This window comes from Bos taurus, chromosome 19 (genome assembly GCF_002263795.3).
Source record: "Bos taurus isolate L1 Dominette 01449 registration number 42190680 breed Hereford chromosome 19, ARS-UCD2.0, whole genome shotgun sequence".
Classification (NCBI taxonomy): domain Eukaryota; kingdom Metazoa; phylum Chordata; class Mammalia; order Artiodactyla; family Bovidae; genus Bos; species Bos taurus.
The window spans coordinates 22369045-22390675 of NC_037346.1; the positions used below are offsets into that span (position 1 = coordinate 22369045).

Sequence of the window (21631 nt, forward strand, 5' to 3'; positions counted from 1 at the left end):
TCTTGCCTTCAATCTCTCCCAGCATCAGGGTCTTTTCCAATGAGTCAGCTCTTTGTATCAGATGGCCAACGTATTGGAGTTTCAGCTTCAACATCAGTCCTTCCAATGAATATTCAGGATGGATTTCCTTTAGGATGGACTGGTTGGATCTCCTTGCAGTCCAAGGGACTCTCAAGAGTCTTCTCCAACACCACAGTTCAAAAGCATCAATTCTTCAGTGCTCAGCTTTCTTTGTAGTCCAACTCTCACATCCATACATGACTACTGGAAAAACCATAGCCTTGATTAGATGGACCTTTGTTGACAAAGTAATGTCTCTGCTTTTGAATATGCTATCTAGGTTGGTCATAACTTTCCTTCCAAGGAGTAAGCGTCTTTTAATTTCATGGCTGCAGTCACCATCTGCAGTGATTTTGAAGCCCCCAAAAATAAAGTCAGCTATTGTTTCCACTGTTTCTCCATCTATTTGCCATGAAGTGATGGGACTGGATGCCATGATCTTAGTTTTTTAAGGTTAAATAATAATATTGTAATATCCTTTTTGAGGTTAAATAATAATATTGTATTTGAAACACATTTGGCTGATCCATTCATCCGTCAATGAACACTTAGGTTGCTTCCACCTTTTAGCTCTTGTGAATGGTTGGTGCTCCTGTGAATTTGTGGCTGTTGTTGTTCAGTCGCTTGGTCATGTCCAACTCTTTGTGACCCCACAGACTGCCATGCGCCAGGCTTCCCTGTCCTTCACTATCTGCCACTGTTTGCTCCAACTCATGTCCATTGAGTCAGTGATGCCATCCAATTATCTCTTCCCTTCTCCTCCTGCCCTCCTGTGAATATGGGTATGCAAATATCTCTTTGAGACTCTACTTTCAATTCTTATGGGTATGTATCCATACGTGGGATTGCTAGATCGTGGAATAATTCTGTTTAATTTTCTGAGGACCCGTCAGACTCTTTTCAGCTGGCAGGTGCATCATTTTACAATTGCACCGACAGTGCACGAGGGTTGGGAGGGGGGCATTTTACCCCAGGGCCTCCCTCCTGTGTGAGGGTGCAGTGAAAGTCATCCAAGCTCCCTGTCCCCTGGTCTGTCTCCTGCCCTCAGCGCCTCTGTCCCTCAGGTGCGGCCCCAAAGGCAGAAGCCTCCTGGAGCCTTCTCATCTGAGCTGCCTCCAAATTGGCCCCACCATGTCCTTTCCCCTCCCCAACCTGACTCAAATGTTAGGAGACTTGTGTTTGTGCCTCATTACAAAGATGGATTTTTCATTCAGCCACTGATGGTTCCTAAATTCCCGGAAAAAGTCACTTAATTCGTCTGCCCCGAGGGCCCGCTCTGGCTGCTTGGCACGAATTGACTTGGCTGCCGTTGCGGGGATCGGAGGCTTGGACCAGACAGCACATGGCATCATGGAACATCTGCTCACCCAGGAGTCTGATGAACAGAACGTCTCCATCAAGGCACACTTCTTTCTCCCTGCTCTGGAGCCCATGCCCTGGCCTTTCTGCCCCAAACGTAGCTTCTTTTTTGCCACTTTGTGCAGCTCAAAGCCCATTCAAATATCAGCCTGAATATCAAAGGTCAGCCAGGTTTGATTCAGACCTTCAGCTCAGGGTCTTCAGGACAAAGGCAGTGGTTCAATTCAGTTCAGTTCAGTCGCTCAGTCATGTCCGACTCTGTGCGACCCCATGGACTGCAGCATGCCAGGCCTCCCTATCCATCACCAACTCCCAGAGCTTACTCAAACTCATGTCCATTGAGTTGGTGATGCCATCCAACCATCTCATCCTCTGTTGTCCCCTTCTCCTCCTGCCTTCAATCTTTCCTAGCATCAGGGTCTTTTCCAATGAGTCAGTTCTTTGCATTGGGTGGCCAAAGTAGTGGAATTTCAGTTTCAGCATCAGTCCTTCCAATGAATATTCAGGATGGATTTCCTTTAGGATGGACTGGTTGGACCTCCTTACAGTCCAAGGGACTCTCAAGGGTCTTCTCCAACACCAGAGTTCAAAAGCATCAATTCTTCGGCACTCAGCTTTCTTTAGTTGAGTAGTGGGGGAGTTGCTGAAAGCCAAGCTGGGCACTTGGTGACAAGGCCCAGAGTGTCCTGGAGAGAGACCAACCGGGAACCCTGCTCACTTAGCGCACCTTCTAGCCAGGCCCTCAGGAGCTCACCACTGATGGCAGATAATGCCATAGACACAGATATTGTGGGGGGATCTCAGAGTGGAGGGCTGTGGGCGGTGCTGGCACCTGAGAGGTACAGGGCCTTGCAAAGTGGAGCTCACTTTGAGCTGAGCCTGGAGGGTGGCTACCCAGGTCCTGGGGGCGGGGGGTGGGGGACATTTCAGGAGGAAGTACAGGGACTGGTCGGCATTTGGCAGAGCTGGTGGTTGTGGGGAAGGGAGGAAGAAGGAGGGGGTGATGGCGAGACGCAGCCTGAGGGAGGAAGAGAATGAAGTGAGGATCACCAAGGGGCCCCGCGTGCCAGGCTTTTGGCCGCAGAGCATCAAACGCTGCTGAGCAGGAGGTGACAGCCGCCGGGTAGGTCTCTGGGGAGCTTACGTCCAGAGGTGGATTTGGAGGTGGGAATGTGTCGTGGGTTGGAAAGAGCCTGTCAGATGTGGAATTATCCAATTAGCAATAATAAAGCCCTGACTTCAGGCAGGAACGACTAAGATGGGGACTCAAAGGACAGTTAAGAAGGACTTCCCTGGCGGTCCAGTGGTTAAAAATCTGCCTTGCCATGCAGGGGGTGCAGGTTCGATCCCTGGTTGGGGAACTAAGATCCCACGTGCCGCAGAGCAACTAAGCATGCACACCACAACTACCCAGCCTACGCGCCTCAGCTAGAGAATCTGGTTGTATGCCACGGTGAAAGATCCTGCAACTAAGACCCAACACAGCCAAATAAATAAATAAGGGGGGAAAAAAAGACAGTCGAGGGTTAGAAATAACAAAAGCTGCCAGTGACTGAGTTCACTCTGGGCCAGGCCCTACCAGGTCACGATCCTGCACTTTCTGGCCCTTTACAGAAACGCGGCCACCCTGACCTGGTCCATTAGCCTGGGCATTGGACCACACAGAAGTGAAAAGGGGTGTGGCTTGCTTCCCCACCTCTTCCCCACCTCCGTCATTACCTGTTGAGTTTGCCAGGTGGGAGGATCCAGGGTCAGTTGCTTGGGTTCCAAAGTATTGACGGACTTAGTGAGATGGCATCCTTTATTTTCTTATTGACTTCCTTTTTCTGGAATTTTGAAAAGTAATTTATACTATTGCATAAAGATTAAGAGCCCTGGATTCGGGGTGCCTGGGTTCTCCTCCTGGCTTGGGCAAGCCACCTCACCTCTCTGCGTTAGTTTTCTCACCTATGTCATAAGGTGGTATGGATTGAATTGAGTGAAATATATGGTAAGCTCTAAGAAACAGTGGCTGGCACCGAGTGTGCAGTAATTATAAAAATCGAATAATACAGAGTGTATAAAACATTAACCCCCTGCCCTGCCTCTGACCTTAGCAGCTTGCACATTTGTCCTTCCGTATCTCTCTCCACATGCAGGCACATGTACACAGGTGTGTGCATCTACATGTTTGTTAATGGGACCATAATATACTCCTTACTCTATAACTCTCTTTTTTCATCTTTTTTTATTTAATAACATATCAAAGACATCCTCTCCAGGTCTATATATGGAAATCTAATTCCATTCTTGGCTGGGTGATATTAGGGAGTTTTTACCCTTTCCTGTAGCTGCTGCTTTTTCAGGCTCTTTATGCACTTCAGGGGGAGGACTGGGGTGGGGGGCCTGGGCCTGGGCCCACCTTCTCTTGCTGCAGACATCGCCTCATCCTGTTAGACCTGGCTTCTCTCCTCATCTGGATCTCTCCCAGGGCTGTGGCCTCTGCATTTTGGCTTCAGCTGTCTCCCTTTGCTCAGCACTCCCCCAGACACGTATCCCACCCGTGTGTGAAGTCCATTGGGGGCATGGGTCCCTGTGTACATCAGAGGGCAAACATAGCTGGTGGGGTGGGGGACGCGGTGTTACCTAAACTCATATCTGCCTGTTGCACCCTTCCCCTAGTGCATGGCCCGGAAGTTAGGAGCGCAGGAGAGCTCGGCTCTGGGCTCCCCCTGTGACCTTGGGTCAAAACCCCTTCCTGTTCTGCGCCTCTCTTATGCTCCCTGTGAAAGGAAGCAGTTGGAGGGATTAGAAGCAAGGGTCTCCGGGGCTATCCACCAGTGTCCTGCCAGGAAGCTCAGGTCATCCCAGTCCTTGCAGGGCCACTACCCCCAAACCTGCTCCCCTGGGATTTCCACCCCTCCCCCACACCAGATCAAGGAGCAGCAGCAGCAGCTGCAACTGTGATTTGGAAGCTCATCTCTCTCCAGAACACAGCTCAATTTGTTGTTATTTTAAAGCTTTGGCGGGTTTGCTTCCCAATTCACTTTGGCTCAGGCTGTGATGGAGCCCGTGTCCTCTCAGTAGAAGGAAGCCGGGGTGGGGGGGGGCATGTGCTCCTGAGAGCTCCCTCTTCCTCTGATGATGCCATAAGCCCATCCATAGGCAAAAAAAAGGCAGTGATTATACCCATTTTCCAGATGGAGAAACTGCGGCTCAGAAGGATAACTTGTTCCTGTTGGCACAGCCAGAGCCTCACAGTTCCTCCTACCTCTTGCTTTAGAATTTTGCCCACATGTCGTTTAGGAAGTAAAGAGAGCTAGGGACTTCCCTGGTGTCCAGTGGTTAAGACTCTGCCCTCCCAATGCAGCGGGTATGGGTTCGAGCCTTGGTCAGAGAACTAAGAAAAGAGAGAGAGAAGGTGCTGTCTGGTGCTTGCCCATGGGGTGTGAAGGCCATTGGCTAAGTACTCCCAGTACTGGGGCAGGGATGGTAACCCCAACACCGAGGCTCACCATTCATGGTCGAGTGTGGTATCCCAAGCTCCCCCCGGACGCCCTGAGATGGCCGAGCAGCAGCTAGACACATGTGAGATGTTTGAGGTTGTTGAGTCATAAACTGGTTAGGATGAGGCCAGCCCCTCACTGAGTGGGCAGCGTCTCTGTAGGCCTGGGTTAGGGTTGGGGACACCGGCCAGGCTTCCCCGCTGAGAACTCTGTCCAGCACCCCCGACACCCTTGCCACCTCCCTCAGTGGTTCTTCTCCCGGGTCTGGTCAGTATATCGTCCGTCAAGAGTGCACCGGCAGCAGGAAGCCGTACTGGGAAATCTGTTTAGTGGCTGTTACCAGGAACAGTAATCTGGTGCAGCCTCCCGTCCTCTGTTGCAATAAATAACAGATAATGACATTTCCAGTCCGAGCTGTGGCCGGCGCCGCCCACGTGGCCCTCACCTCGCCGGCTGTGCCCCACAAGCTGCCACCCTTCACGGGGCCAGCGATTCTTCATCGCTCTTAAATTGCCCCTGTTTCTTCCTGCTGCGTCGTTTCCTGCACAGCTGTTTGCTGTTCACTGACCTTAACTGGAGGTGGATTTAGCCTGTCCTGTTTCCCCACGGGGACACCAGGGCATGGCTCCTGCAGATGGCGGGGCACGGGGGAGCTGGCTCCTCACCCAGGATGCCCTTTAGGCTGGGCGTCCAAACCTGGAAAGAGCCAGGCCTTTGTCAGAGGGGCTTTTAAGCTCTCGTTCTTCCAAACCCTTTCCTCACCCTTGTCATCCTGCCTTCCATAGGAGGAATGACTCCCCCGGGTTACAGGTGGAGGAACTGAGGCTGAGAGGGGTCGTGACCTGCCAAGCCTTTCAGAGGTGTAGTTCTGCCCAAGAACCTCATCTGCCTGGCTGAGTTTCCAGGTGCAGACGGGAGTGTAGCCTGGGTGCCCCCACAGGGTGTGAGGCCTGAGCACCAGGGTGCCATTACGGGGCCTCCCCACCCCGTTTCCTGACCCCCGACAGTGGAGTCTCATCTGTTTTCTAGCTCCTTCTTGGTCTTGCTCAAGTGTGGTTTTTTTTTTCCCCCCTCCCACTAAAGTCTTCGGTGGCTCCCTAGTACCTTTAGAATAAAGTCTAACCACCTCCATGTGGTATCCAGGGCCCTCAGTCCATTCATTCCCTGAGCACAAGCTGCCAACTTCAGCAGCATAAGCAACCCACCCAGGCTGGGAGTTCCAAGGCCTGAGGATCAGAGTAACTCTACCTGGCCCAGACCTGTCGCTGCGCTCCCTGGAGCTCTGCTCCTGTGCATCACCAGGGTCCTTAATTGATCATTAGTGCTGTTGCTCCTGGAATGTTAAGAAGCCCTAGGGTGTTTGTTGAGGCTGCTCTATTTTTCAAATTTATATATATATATAAATATATAAAATATATATATATATATATATCAGTTCTAATGACAGGCAGCTCCAATGACAGTTCCAAAGACTGGCTTCGAAGATATTTAAAATTTATATATATATATATATTTAAAATATATAAAATTTATATATATATATATCAGTTCCAGTGACAGGCTTCCAATGACAGGCAGTTCCAGTGACAGTTCCAAAGACTGGCTTCGAAGATATTTAATGTGTCCCAGGCTGTGGAGGTACACAGAGAAGGGAGAGGGTATTTTCACATAAAGCTATCTTTTGATAAAGATTTTTTTTTTATGTGAACCATTTTTAAAGTCTTCATTGAATTTGTTACAATACTGCTTCTGTTTTACATTTCGGTTTTTTGGCATGCGGGATCCTAGGTCTCTGACCAGGAATTGAACCCACAACCCCTGGTGGTGTTGTCCTAACCACTGGACTGCTAGGGAAGTCTGAAGCCTAACCTTTTAAGAGTTATGATGATTCCGGAGAGCCAGAGAAAAGGTGCTGACCCCTGGGACAGGTGGAGTTGCCGAGGGGCTGCATGTCCATGCAGGGCTGGTGCAAAGCCAGGGAACCTCCTGACTTTAGCTTGGGGCATCTCTGCTCACTTGGCTTCTGCTGGTCCCTGGATTGGCCTTCTCCAGCCTCCCTAAGACTTCCCCACTCCCCACCCTGTTCTCTTTGGCCCAGCAACTCAAGTGTGTTGTCTGGCTGGCTGTCTGCATCCGGCCTGGCCCTGTGGTTCTGCTCTGGGGCCCCTCCTGCTCCCTGGGTCCTGGCCCCCATGAAGACCCTTCCTCCTTTTATGCTCTCCCCCTCAGAACTCAAACATTAACGTCTCCTTTAGCCTAAACAAACATTTATTGAGCATCTACAGTGTGCCAAGCAGCAATCCAGGTTTCAGAGTGACCTCAGGAGTCAGGCCAAGCCTCAGCTCTCCTGAAACACCTGTCCTAGGGATGGTGAAACCAAGAGTAGACACACTCGGATTAACACTGAAAGATCACTGGTCTGCACGGCCTCTCACTTCCCTCGAGTGCCCCAGCTTCAGCCAACGCCACGTGCTGTCCCACCATTGTCTCTGTCCCCTGCCTTCCTCCCAAGCTCTGGTCTTGGGTGTCAACTGGGACCAGACAGCTCCTCCAAGGAGTCCCCTCGCACTGCAAGTATCAATGAGTCCAAAGCTAAATATTGTGGCAGCCGCTCGTCCCACTCTGCTGACATCACCACCATCCATCCTGTTGGCCGACTGGCAGCCTTGGATAAGCAGCATCCTTCCTTTTCCTCACCTTCCAAACCCAGCTAGGATCGGAAGTTCCATGGGCATCTGGGAATGTTCTGGAAAAAGAGCGTCTGCTGAGAATATGGAGGACAAATTGACCGTGAGTCACTGAATCTGTATTTTCAGCCAAGGCCCTTTTTCTGAAACTCAGATCTGATCATATCCCTCACCTCCTTAAAAGCCAATAGCAGCCCCCAGATGTCTACAGAATCTCAGTCCCACAACACGTGGTGCTTGTCAGTCAGACCCTCCTTCCCCTCCTAGCCAGCTACAAGCCAGGTGCCTGCTAAACTGGGGGATTTAAGCATGAACAACAATGTCCTATTTCTAAAGGGGGCACAGTCACAGGAGAGACAATTTCAGTATGATGCAGTTAACCCTCCTCTAGAAATCCCAACCCATGTTAGGAGTGTACAGGAAAAAGTAACTTGTACTTCCCCTGGGGAAAAATCAAGGAAGGAGTCATGGAGGAGGAGACATTTGAGTTGTTCCTGAAGGATGCATAGGAGTTCACTAGCCATGAGGCAGAGCCTGGGTGAAAGCATAGTGGCAAGGAAGTACCTAGAGTGTCAGGAACAGGCAGTGAGGCTTTAGGGGCTGGTGTGGTGGGCTTGGTGAGGCTGGAGAGCTAGGCGGGGGCCAGGGAGGAAGGCTCTCACATATGTGTGCATCCATCCTTGTGTCTCTGTGCCTCCAGCCTGTGAGCCTCACCGTGTTCTCCACCTAGTCCAGGAGCAGGACTTTAGGGAGTATTTGCTGAATGCTCTTGACATCATTGACTCAGCCTGCAGCTAAAGTGGCCCACCGAATTCTAGCGGGAGGGAAGGTGAAGGTTCACTGGAGGCCCCTGCCTGCCTTCTCATGGATATAACGAGCATTCCAAAAGCAGGGCTGAGACTTCAGTCTTTGGAGACCCCTCCCACTGGCTGGTCACAGGTCCTAGGGCTACGGAATTTGGGAGCTAGGATCTACTTGGCACACCTGGCCAGGGGCTCCCTGCCTGGCCCTCCCTCCAAGGTGCATCTTTGTGGCAGCCCCAGAGGAGCCAGGCTTACCTATAGCCTTAGCTGGGGTGCTGCGAGAGGAACAGGGCATTTTCAGGACACTGGATATGAGGGTGGAAAACCAAAATGATGAGGCCTCTCCCTTGGCTGTGGCTCCCATAACAGAGCCTGGGCCAGGTGGCTACCAGGTGGCAGACACACCTCTGGGTGAGGAATTGTCTGTAGGAGGCCCCAGCCCAAAGCTTCAGGAAAACAGCAGTTGGTTATGCAACCAGGGCCGGGCTGGGGGAGGCTGGAGCTGGCTGTGTCTGGGGCCTTTAATGCAGTGAGTTTGTGTTCCCACGATGGCCAGGGTCTATCTCAGCCACATGTCTACAGACCACCACTGTCCATAGGAGAACTCCATCCACTTCCTCTCTGTCAGTGAACGGGAGTAAGATCCCAGCCCAGCCTTCTACTAACTCCTCTTGTGTGACCCCAGACAGCTTACCTGGGCCGTCACTATTGAGAGACTTGTCCGTACGAAGCACTCCTGCTGTGCCCAGAACACAGTCCACGTTATATAAGCTCCTGCTTTTATGACTGTGGACCTGGGTCCCCATCCCAACCCTGCCACCTCTTGGTGACATGAACTTAGCCAAGCCACCCAAGAGTTCTGGGCCTCTGATTCATCATTTAAGACATCCAGATCATAAAACCTCCCTCACAGGGCTGTTGTGAACATAAACCAGATTAAATGTGATAATGATAATGGGTGTTGAGCATTGAGCTGCGTGCCAGGCATAGAGTAAGTGCTCAATAAATGGCGACTATTATCATTATTATGAGTCGTAACTCTAAGTAACCACTCGGTGGGGAGCAACGGGACATGAGCCTGCTTCCTCCACCACCTGGGCCCTCCTCTGCGCTGAGTCCCTCCTGGCCAGTATGCGGTCGGAGAGCTGCAGGCCGCCAGTGTGATGCAGTGGTCCTGGGAGACCATGGATCCAGGGATTCAGATGTAGCTATGTGGTCCTGTGGCTGAGAGGCTGGAGCACTCGAAGAGCTCAGTGGGGGCCTGGGTCAGTTCCAGGAGCAAGGGGTTTCTTTAGGGCTGGAAGGAGCTAACCAGGGGCCAGGAGCCTAGTGCTTAAGCTTAAGGAAAGCTCGGTGTGGGTCAGGGAGCCCTCCGGGTGCAGTGGGCTTCATCCACCCTAGAGCTTCCTCCTTCAGCAGGTTGGCCTAGGGACAGGGCCCTGGGGTGCACAAAATCTCCCAAGCCTGGCAGATTTTATGAGGGTTGTGTCTGAGAACTCCTGATAGAACCGTTCACTGATTCCTTTTCTCTTTTTTTTTATGGAAGTATTGTCAATTTGCAATGTTTCAGGTGTGCAGCAAAGTAATTCTGTTACACATGCATATATATCCTTATTCTTTTTCAGATTCTTTTCTATCATAAGTTATTATAAGATACTGAATATAGTTCCCTGTGCTATACAGTAGGTCCTTGTTATCTATTTATTTTTATTTTATCTATTTATTTGGCTGTTCCAGGTCTTCGATGCAGCATATGAGATCTTAGTTCCCCGACCACAGATTGAACCCAGGCCCCCTGCCTTGGGAGCAAGGAGTCTTATTCACTGGATCACCAGGGAAGTCCCTATCTATTTTATATACAGTAGTGTGTATCTGTTAATCCCAGACTCCTAACGAATCCTTCCCCGCCCCCTTCCTCTTTGGTAACCTGAAGTTTGTTTTCTATGTCTGAGGCACAGTGATTTCCATCCTCACACACCCCTTGGAGAGTCAGTGCTGTTACCTGTCCCCACAGAAGACCCCGTGAGACCCGAGGTCCCCTTAGAGGTCTAGAGGGACAAGTGTGGAGTCCCCACCGGGCCGCCTGGCCAGGGTCTTTGGAGCACCTTCGTTCAGCCTTTCAAAACCCAGGCTCTCTTTATGTGGAAACCTTCTACCTTTTTAAATGCTGTTTGAAATTTCAAAGCATTTTATGTTTGAAAAAAGTGAGCAGGACAGTCTTGGAAGCATGCAGTGAGGGACGCACCCCAGCCTGGGGGGTCTACATTGACCCCTCCCTGCCTGAGCCAGGCCGGCTCTGGAAACCACCCCGGCCGTCCCCTCCAGCCCTTCGTCCTTTCCACGTGTGTGCGTGATTCATTTCCACTCTGTGTGCCCGCATCAGCCGGCTTCAGTCCCGGCAGGACTCAGAGCTGCTCTGTCCATGCAGGCCAGCCTTTGTGTGTCTCTTCCCCGGAAGGGGCTGTGTGCCCACGTGTCCTGAGAGATGCCTGCTGAAGGAAGGAGTGAATTCCTCGAGACCCATGTCTCACGCGGTCTCCCTTTGATCATATGTTATTAGATCTTATGGTTTTTAAAACCTCCCTCTCAGTTTCAGAGTGAAAAACTGTCTCCACTCCTTTGCCCAAACTCTTGTTTGCAGCCAGGGCTGCCTCTGTTTGCCCTCCTGTCACCCACCCTGCGTGCCCGGGGTGCACGCTGGGGCCCGTCGAGACAGCTCAAGTCCTTGCTTCCCACGTTTGCCTGGAAAAGAGGCAAAAATCAAGCATGGGGGTCTCTGTTTTGAGAGGCGATGCTGAGGACAACCAGGACCAGGAAGAATTAATGGGGGTAGGTGGGGGTGGAGAGGCAGTGGTCCCCCCATTTCCTGGCGGCTTCATCCTGCCTGAGGTACCCAAGCCCCCATCAGACACACAGTGGGGCACGAGCATAGAGGTGATCCCAAAGCACATCTTAGGTGTGATTTCTCAGTCTGCGCTCATGAGTGTTCATCTTGAGCTCCTTCCATCTCCTTTTAAAACCTCCTCTCTACTCAGGATGCAGTGCTGACTGTAGCAAGTGGCAGGCGGGCGGAAGGAGGTATTTTGGAAGCGAATCCTGAAATCTGCAGTGCTGCCTTTCAGCTGGGAGGGGTGGCTGGCGGCTGGGGGCTGCCCAGGGTTGGGATTAGTAGGTGGTCCCCAAGTGGCATCAGTGGCTCATCTGGTGGTGAGCACGGGAGGGCCCACTCAGAGGAGGCAGCACAGGGAGGAGGCCGGCCCTGTGTGGGTTAGTGCACCTGCCATCCACAGCCGGGATGCAGGATGGCTGCTTATCCCTGGCACAGGACTGGGGTGGAAAGCAGAGACTTGCCTTCCTTCTGAAACTCTTCTCTGGTCGCCTCCTGGCTCCTGTCTCAGGCCAAGCAGCAGGTGGCTGGCATTCTTAGAACTGTGCATCTTAGGGCCCTAGTGATTCTGTATTTGTAGTGGTCAGGGTTTGGGTCAGCCTGCCCTCTGCCCCACTGGCCCCCAGGCTGTGTCCCAATGACAAGAGGAGGGGCCTGGCGCTACGCCCTCTCCCACTTGAGGCTTGACCGAATCTGGAGTTCTGGAGAAGGGGCCAGGGCCCAGGGAACCAGCCTTGCCTCCATTTGAGCTGCCAGGGAGGAAGGAAGGCTTGGATAAGTCTTGTCTGGGCTGAGACCTGGGGCTCAAACAGCATGGGGTTCACATCCCAGTTCCCTATGGTCAAGTTACTTAGCCTCAAGCCTCAAATCCCAAGTTTATAAAACAGGGACAATACCCACTTCCTAGGGTGGTTGTGAAAATGAAATGAGATTCTACATAAAACACCTACCTCAATGCTTGGTGTAGCAACCAGGCTCAATAAAGTATATAAGTATTTATAAGATGTATTGGGTTGGCCAAAAGGTTCACTCAGATTTGTCTATAACATCTTACAGAAAAACCCAAACAAACTTTTTGGCCAACCCAATACATCAGTATCTAGTTAAAGTCATTTGGCAACATGCCCCGGGTTTCAGATACCAAGTCTCTCTGTGGCAAGGAGGCCACGTGTAGCCCCTGCACTCCAGCCCTCCAGGCTGGAGATGAAGCCTGACTGATGTCTCAGAGTTGAGCAGGGCTGAGGCTGTGATCAGAGGGGTCGCTGACCCATTGGCACCAGCTACAGGGTCTGGGCATTGGAGGCAGTTGTGCACATGATTTCAGCTTCTTTAATCCATCCTGACCCACAAAAATCTTGGTCTGGCCAAAAACTTAAGTTGGGACAAGTGATTTCAGGAAACATTTAGCATAAGCTTCCTTTAAATAGGAATTCTGCTTACCCATTTAAAATAGATTTTGATGTAGCACAATTCAATGTACATTTTGGCCTATTCCTTCCAGGTATTTTTATGTGCGTGTATTGACTTCTAGATAGCTATGAACACATATACATTTTTTTTTCACATATACATTTATATGGGAGAGAAACGCACTAGACTTTCTGTTTATAACTTGGTTTCAAAACTTCATTTATTGTGAACCTTGTTCCGTGTCAGTAAATACACGGTTCCGTTGTGACCGTTTTCACTTCTTTCATTTATATCATCATTTTTATTGCAGAGTACCTTTCTCCAAAATGCAGTCGGATTTTTCTTGCTGCTGAAAATTCAAATTCTAGCGCTGGGGACACGGTGGGTGACGTGAAGTGCGCATGCGTGGGCTGACTTCTTGGCGTTGTTCCTGCCTGTGCCGTGATGGTTGTCTGGATATAGCCATTTCTTTCCCGGGCTTTCCTGGGGGGGCAGGGTGGGGACGGGGGAGCAACCACTCTGGGAACATCATTGCTGCCTGCTTCCTAGGGAGAGACCGTCTCGGTGACAAACTTCCGTTGGCTGAAACTCTTGGGCAAGTCCTTTTCCAGATGAGTTTGGCTCATTCATCAAGTCCTCTGCTCGATGGGACCCTCAGTGGGGAAAAAGGGCCGTGCCTTGTTCATCCTCCTCATTCCTAGAACATCGCCTTCCATCGAGTTGTTGAGTCAATGCTTATTGAATTGAAGCACCAAATAGTTTCAAATTAACCACCTTCATTATTTATTTCTGCACAGTATGCATTTTTCCAGCCTCCTTGTATGGAACATTTGAGCACAATTTCATCTTTCTCTGGTTGGCCGAGCGTCGGGAACACCACTCTCTCTGTGATGGATGTTGATGTCGTGGTGAAGCCTTCAGGCTGCTGGGTACCAAGTGCCCTTGGAAGGGTGTGAGCCTTTTCATTCCCTCCTACACGCAGGCACCATGCCCGCTTCCTTCTTTTTTTTTTAATTAATTAATTTATTTTTACATATGTCTCTTCCCTCTTGAACCCCTCTCTCACTGCATCCAACCCCTCTAGGTTGTCACAGAGTACTGGGTAGAGCTTCCTGTGTTATACAGCGGCTTCCCATTGGCTACCTATATTATATATGGACAGAGGGGCGTGGCAGCCACAAAAGAGCTGGACACAACTTAGGGACTAAACAACAATATATATGTTTGGATACTGCTCTTTCAATTCATCCCAGCCTCTCCTTCCCCCACCGGGTCCGCAGGTCTGTTCTCTACGTCTGCATCTCTATTCCTGCCGTGCAAAATGAGGCACCTGTTCCCTTCTAGTTGGTGGCAGCTTGGGGACCCTGCCTTGGGCTTCCCTGATAGCTCAGTTGGTGAAGAATCCACCTGCAATGCAGGAGATCCCCGATTCAATTCCTGGGTCGGGAAGATCCCCTGGAGAAGGGATAGGCTACCCACTCCAGTATTCTTGGGCTTCCCTTGTGGCTCAGCTGGTAAAGAATCTGCCTGCAATGCAGGAGACCTGGGTTCAATCCCTGGGTTGGGAAGATCCCCTGGACAAGGGAAAGACTACTCACTCCAGTATTCTGGCCTGGAGAATTCTGTGGGCTGTATAGCCCATGGGGTCACAAAGAGTGGGACACAACTGAGTGACTTTCACTTTCACTTCTCACTTGGGGACCCGCCGTGGAGAATGGGGGCTCTGTGTGGAATGAGTCAGGGGCTCCCAGTGAGGACATGAAGGCCGGCCTGGAAGTGAGGTGCCCAAGCTCTGTGGTCTCCCAGACCTTGTCGCACCTTTGACTCTGGCCAGCAGTGTGGGATGGTGAAGGTAATGATGTTGGATGGAGGGTGGGGTTCCAGAGAGTCTTGGGGTAACCAAGTAGCCTGGATTATGGGGATGCTGAGGAGGGCGCCCCATAGACCTTGGACCCAGTCTGCACTCACAGGTGGCCTGCAGGATATCCCCGGAGGAGGGGGGAGCAATCAGGAGTGGTCACGTGGAGGGCAGGGCACACATTCCTGCCCCCTACTCTTAGTAAAGGACCAGTGGTGTCATTTCCTCTGTGGGCAGGCCAGCCTGGCTTCATGCTGTACACTTAAGAGTGAGACCAACTGGCAGCTTTCCCAACCCCCACCCCCACCCCAACACTGCACCCTGGACGAGGCTCCTCCTGGTCTGGTCTCCCATTGCCCCACCAGTCAGCATCACTCAGCATGGACCAGGCATTCCTTGCCCCCAGCTGCCAAGTGAGTATTTCCTGTCTCTGTGTGTCTTTTCCCCCAAGCTGGTCAGCACATTCCAGGAGGGACCCCCTCTTGCCTTCTCAGGTGTAATATTAAAAGTAGCTCTTCTTGGAGGACTTCCCTGGTGGTCCAGTGGCTAAGACTCTGTACTCCCTATGCAGGGGCCCAGGTTCAACTCCTAGTCAGAGAACAAAGTCCCACATGCCAAAACTAAAACCCAGCACAGCCAAATAAATACATTCATTAGATATGTTTTTTAGTAGCTCTTTTTTGCTCCTTCGTTTATTCTACGACAATTCATGATGCTGCTACTGGAACCAGGAGGATGAAGAGAAACAGGCATGGCCTCTGTCCTCCAGGAGCTCACAGCCTAGTAGGGGAAGAGACTGTAGTTACATAGCCAGGAGGATGAGGATGAGATCTCAGTGGAGGAGAAGAGACAAGAGCCTGGTAGGAAAGCTCCAACTGGGTAAGAAGTCAGACAAGGCTTCCTTGAAGGAGCTGTGCTTTTGCCGAGGTCTGAAGGATAAGTAGGCTGATAAGCAGAGAGTGTGACCAACTACATCCCAGATGGAGCAAGCAGCAGGTGCCAAGGTCCGGTGCAGGAAAAGCAGATAGAGGACCAGGGCCTGAAGTCAGGTCAGCATGGCTGGGGCTGGAGAGTAGAGGGCCAGGCAGTGGAGCAGAGGGAGAGGGGTGCGAGCTGAGGCCACAAGGAGGTAGGTGTGGATGTGGAGGGGGCAGACAGTTTGAGTGAGATTTAGAGTTCTTGGAGATGGATTATTTAGTTGGGTATGAGGGAGAGTGAGGATCAAGGATGATTCTGGGTTTGGGCCTATATGATTGATGGGTGTGGTATCCTTTACTGAGATGGCCATGCAGTACTCTGGTTACTGCCTGGCTTCTTACCGTGTACTGTGCTGATGAGCACTTTTGTGAATCAGCTCCCTTGATCCTCCCAGAGGTGGCATGCACCTGCTTGTTACCACCGTTTTCAGGACAAGGAAACAAAGCCCAGAGAAGGTTAGTTGCAAGTCTAAGGTTGCCTCTAAATGGCAGACTCTGTGCTCTCCTGCCCCAGAGCCTGTATCCTGTGGCCACACCCTGAGCCACCCCCCTTTCCCTGAGCATGTTCTGGGCCGGGATGCACCTTTGCAAAAGGAACACATGGAGCATGTGAGTTAGGCCCAGAAGGTAGACTTGGTTTGTCTAATGCTCAGACACAGTTTCAGGCTGCAGGAAGCATGAGACGGTTAACCCCTAGAAGCCAGCACTCACTTGCCCAGGGCAATTCCGCTCAGTGAAAGCCCACTCGGCAGGGAAGCTAGCGCCTCCCCCAGGCCTGGCTGTCCTTGACATGACTGCAGTGTTCCCTTTGCACTGAGTTGATGTGGTGGCCGGCTCACATTCCCTCATCTACACAGGGTCATGGGGATGAGCAAGAAAAACAGCCAAGTGGCTTCAGCACCTCGTTCCTCTCTTTACCCCAGGGAGGAGGGGCCCATGTGTGTTTCCTGAGGCCCAACTTATGGGCTTATGGGGGGCCCTGTCCTCGAGGTAGAAGGGTTGGGGCGAACTTTGGGAAGGGCAACAAGAGGCAGCTCTAGGCGGGGAGGGAGATCTCCAAACCAGGTCAGGGCTGATGACTTGGAGCTCCAGGCGGACAGTCTGCGGGCCCCCAGAGAGGCCAAGCCCCAGCCTGGCACAGATCCCAGCCCAGGTCTGGCACAGGAGTGGTTGGGCCCCACAGCACCCAGGGGACCCTTCCCAGACACACTGCACTGCCAAGACCCCAAGCCTGAGATCTTCGTGAGAGCCAGGCCTAATCAGACTGGGGTGGACTGTCCTGCCAACCTGGAGGGAGCTGAGCTTGGAGCCGGTTACAGTGTATTTGGAGAAATCAAAGAAAAGTGATGTCTCTTGTACCTGAGCATCAAATGGAGGCCAGCGCAGACACCACCCCCCCATGATGTATCATAGCTCCCCTCCTGCCACGAACTGGCTCCCCACTTCCTGAGGCTCAGCCTCCCCATCAGGTGGTGACAACATGCTCGGGAAAGCCAAGCTGGTGACATTTCCCTCTCGGCAGAGAGGTGTGCTCCTTGCTCAGTTGGCAGCATGCAGAAAAGGCCAAGCCAGGGATCCAGCCTTCCCTTAGGGGGAGGAGGAGGGAGAGAGCTCCCCACCCTGCAGGGACCAGGCAGCTTCCAGGCGGCAGAAAGACTGATTGATTAGCTGGTGTGACTGTTTTGTAAGGAGGACACACTGTCCCCTAATCAGACTCTGCCGGGTTAGCCGGGACGAGGTCTCAGCCCCCGCCAAGTCCCCTTCTTCTCCTGGTGCGTTTCATCTGGCTTTTCCCACTGCTGCTTGTGGCTGTGCATTTGGAGGAAGCAAAATACGCATTTAGAAGTGATGAGCTTAAGCAATTCTGTAGAAGGAAAAACGCCGCAGAAACTAGGTTCTGGCTACTTATGTGTCCGGAGGCTATTATATAACAGCTCGAGAGGCAGACCTGAGTCTGTTCCTTGGTGTGTGAACGTGAGGACTTTCTCAAACTACTCCCTGCAAGATGGGCCCATTTATGTATGCTGGGGTGGCTGGGATGGGTAAGTGAAGGGCCTTGGCATCAAGGAAGTGCCTAAGCGGGCACTGGTATTTCTCACTACATCATCACCTCACCTTGTCAGGCACACGAGTGAGTTTTCTGCATGGTTATATCCATGTATATGTTCTCTTTGTTGAATAGCATCATTCCTGCCCGCACTTCCAGGGGCGATGCAGCCTGCCTGTGAAGGCCATATCCTGGTTGTGTTTGCTCCACCTCTGGTACTGGGCGTTTGGGTTGTTTCCAGTTCCTTGCTGTTGAACGTCATGCAGCTGTGACGCTCAGCAAGCTTATTTCTTTGATGTGATCCCAATAGGATGTACTTGTTGGGGGTGAATTTCTATCGCGGCCATCCAAGGAAGGGTATGCATCCTTGGTGCCCCACAGCCAGCTGCTGGGTTCAGATGATCTGTGTCCTTCGGGTCATCTCCCCTTGGGGCTCTGAAGCAAAAACCATGCCCTCGGAAGATGACGAGGGCTCCTGGGTGATAGTTTTCCCAGCCCCTCAGCCGGGGAGGAAGGGACTGAGTATTTACATTCCTGTGTCCTCTCTCTCGTAGAAAGTCTGCACCAAATGCGGGATCGAGGCCTCTCCCAGCCAGAAACGGCCCCTGTGGTTGTGTAAGATCTGCAGTGAGCAGAGAGAGGTAGGGTACCCAGGGCAGTGGGGTGCGGGGAGGGACCGGTCAGGTCGGGGCGGGGCACACTGGCACTGGGGGAGGTTCATGGCTGGTTGCTTAGAGGGGCTTCGCAGGAGGTCAAGGAGGGTGGCCTACCCAGGGCAGCCAGGGGCAAGGGTGGGGAGGGGCAGTCTGCTGGCTTGGCGCTCCGCAGCATAGCGGCCACAGTGGGCCCGAGTTCTGCTCTGCCTGGGGTCCTTGGTTTCCTCAGGGAGCCCCTCACACTGAGTGTAGGCGCAGGTGACATTTGCGGGGGGCTGTATTTATCATAACAGAAATGGCTGCTCCGGGTTGAAGGTTTCCTCTGGGCCTGGCACCACGCGAAGTCCTTTACATGCAGGAATTCATTTCATCCCTGTGCAACCCCATGTGTGTGCTCATGCTTCAGTCGTGTCTGACTCTTTGCGATGCTGTGGGCTGCAGCCCGCCAGGATCCTCGTCCATGGGATTCTCCAGGCAAGAATACTGGAGTGGATTGCCACGCCCTCCTCCAAGGGATCTTCCCAACCCAGGGATCGAACCCAAGTCTCTTGCATTTGCAGGCAGGTTCCCAGCGCTACCTGGGAATCCCCCATGCAACCCCACAGATGAACGCTATTATCATCCCCTTTTATTGATGGGGAAATGCGGATGCAGGAGGTTAAGCATCTTGTGGTCACCAAGCTAGTTAGTGGGTCTAACACCGTGGTCTTGTGATGACGCTGTCGCCAGAGTCCCTTCTGGTTCTAAGTTTCCATCATTCTAGTTCTGATCCCATTTTAAGGGAAGAAGTCGAGGCTCAGTGAGGACTCTGAGGTGAAAACAGATGGGGAGGCTCGAACCTACGTCTCCTAACCCCCACACCCAGGACTTTCCTCCCTGTACCAGGATCGGAAGCGGGGCCAGAAGAGTAGAGGACATTGTTGGGCTGCTCCTGGGGAAGGTCATGGGTCGGAAATTTCAGGAACAGGAGGAGTCAGGGGGAGGGAGAATGCTCCAGGCTATCCACATGTGGATTTACTTTTTTTACTTATCTGCTTGATGATTAATATGCGCCTTTCATCCTAAGATCTGTAAAATGTCTTTAGTTACAGAAAGTCCTCAGCCATGACATCCTTGAATCTTGCTGCCCTGCCATCTGAGTCTCCTGGAAACCCTGCAAGATACTTTTCTGAGCCCCTCCATTCATCCTCCGTAGCTCCCAACTGTGCTTTCTCAGTTATTTCTTTATCTTTCTGTTTTTAATTTTTGGTCACACCTTGCAGCATGCCGGATCTTAGTTCCCTGACCAGGGATTGAACTCATGCCCCCTGAAGTAGAAGCGCAGACTCTTAACCACCGAACCACTAGGGAAGTCCTCTCTTTATCTTTTCTGAGATACTTGTTGGTAAATTCTTCAGAACTGCCTTGCAGCTCACTAACTCTTCGCTGGCTGTCTCTCTCATGACAGGGTGTTTTAGAATTAAGGTTTGTCCACTCATCTTGAGTGGGAGTCAGTTTCTCTCTCTCTTTCTCCCCCTGCTCGTCACCTCCACCCAGCTCTCCTTGCCAAGTGATTTCGAGTTGCCTCCACGTAGATCCGAGGTCCCTCAGCGCAGGGCCAGCTCTCTTGGGTTAGTGATGAGCTGTGTGTCTGCATTAATAATGGGATTATCCCTGAAGTCCAACATCAAAGCCATAAGCAGTCTGGCCAGGCCCTGGCTATGTGTGTACTTCTTCCAGCCTGTATCAGTGTTCACATCCGTAGATCAGCTTTACTCTGAGGAGAGGGGTGGAGTGGCACCTCTGCTTCTTTCAGCCTCCTTTCCCAAGTGGAGGATGACCAGCCTCCATTCTCAGGAATTCTAGCTCTGGTCCCCCACCTCCCACGGGACACTTTCAGTCCCCATACCCTTGAAAGACCAGCCTTCCAGCTGCTTCCACCTGCCTCCAGACCCTGAGCCAGAAAGCTGTGCCTTTAGCCCCTCAAAATCATAAACATAGGGAGTTTCTGATCCATCAAGATGTAGACCTTGTTTTTGAGCACAGTTGAGCTTCTTTGTTGGAATCTTCATATATCACTGGCTGCATCTTCGAAATAGGGAAGATAGCAGGCAGGGCCTCTAGATGTGAACTACCAGTCTACACTCTATTGCCCGGAAGTCCTTGATTTCTCCTGTTGAAATGGAGACGATAATACCTATTTCATTGGAGATACTGTGAGAATTCGGGAACATCGTTAACAGTACACCAAGTATCTGGAATGTCCAGCCCAGAATAGGTACTCTGTCAATATTAGAGGCCCTCCTCGCTCACCCAGCTGGAAAATCCCCCTTTGAATTTGAGGTTTTCTGGGCTTCAAGGGGTCCCTTTGAAGATGCAGGCATCCCCCCTAAAGAAGGGATATATGTGTATATATTATGGCTGATTCATTTTGCTGTACAGTAGAAACTAACACAACACTATAAAGCAACTATACTCCAATAAAATTTTTTTTTAAGATGCAGGCATTCACAAGATGGGAAAATTTCCTAAAACAGTATCTTGTGGGAGACACCTGAACAGGATGAAAAGACACAACCGAGGTGTGGGAGGACAGAGATGAAAGAATTGTCAAGGAAAGGGAGGAGGAGTGAAAGAAAAGATGAATTCAGCGAATGTAATAATTTAGTGGGGGGCTTGGTGGGGGAGCAGCTGCCCCCATCCAGCCCCGTCACAAGTGCCCCTCAACTCATTAATAGTCCTGAGCTACCATGGACAGTGTCCACCACCAGCATGTCCTAATCTCCAGAGCGCTCCAACGCCCAGAAAAGTCCAAAATAGCTTAGGATGAATTTTCTTATCTTTCCTACGGCAAAGAATATGAGGCTATGCAGTATGCTATCAGTTTGCCCTTGAATTTCTAGAGGCCGATAAAATGGAGCAAGATCAAGGATGCTGTATCCCCCCTCCACGTGACCAGGCAGACTAGATGTTTAGGAGGTGTGGATGGGCCCTGAAAGTCTTTGTGTCTGAGTCTGGGTGCCTGTGAGTACCATACCCAGATGCTGCATTTTCCTGCCTCCTTTGGAGGTGGGGAGAGTGACAGAGTAATTGGTTTCCTAATGCTTTTTTTTCACAGAAAAATATCTAATCACAACAAAGAGATAGCTAAATAGAAAGAGCATTTGAAATGTCATTTTCAGTGCCACACAGAGCCGGTTCTGAATCTGTGATAAAAATGTGGAGTTCTGTCCTACAGAAGAAAAAAAAAAAAAACTCGTCCTAATGGAAGAACTTGCATTTTTTTGCTAGAAGCTCTCTTACCACTCGGCCCCAACACTCTTATGTTCTTTTCCATTTGACTCTTCCCTTCTGTCTTCTTTGTCTGCAATTGTAAGTGTTTTTTCTGGAGTGAGTTGAATGCTGGTTACATGTCCCGGGGGC

The 21631-nt window shown here is 51.3% G+C and overlaps 1 protein-coding gene across 1 annotated transcript in view; it reads left to right on the forward strand.

Moving 5' to 3' along the window:
- Positions 1–21631, forward strand: part of RPH3AL (rabphilin 3A like (without C2 domains)) — a 139478-nt gene that overhangs the window by 67652 nt on the left and 50195 nt on the right. The window contains 1 exon segment of the mRNA NM_001035494.2: positions 18128–18214. Coding sequence (NP_001030571.1) covers positions 18128–18214 — 87 coding nt within the window.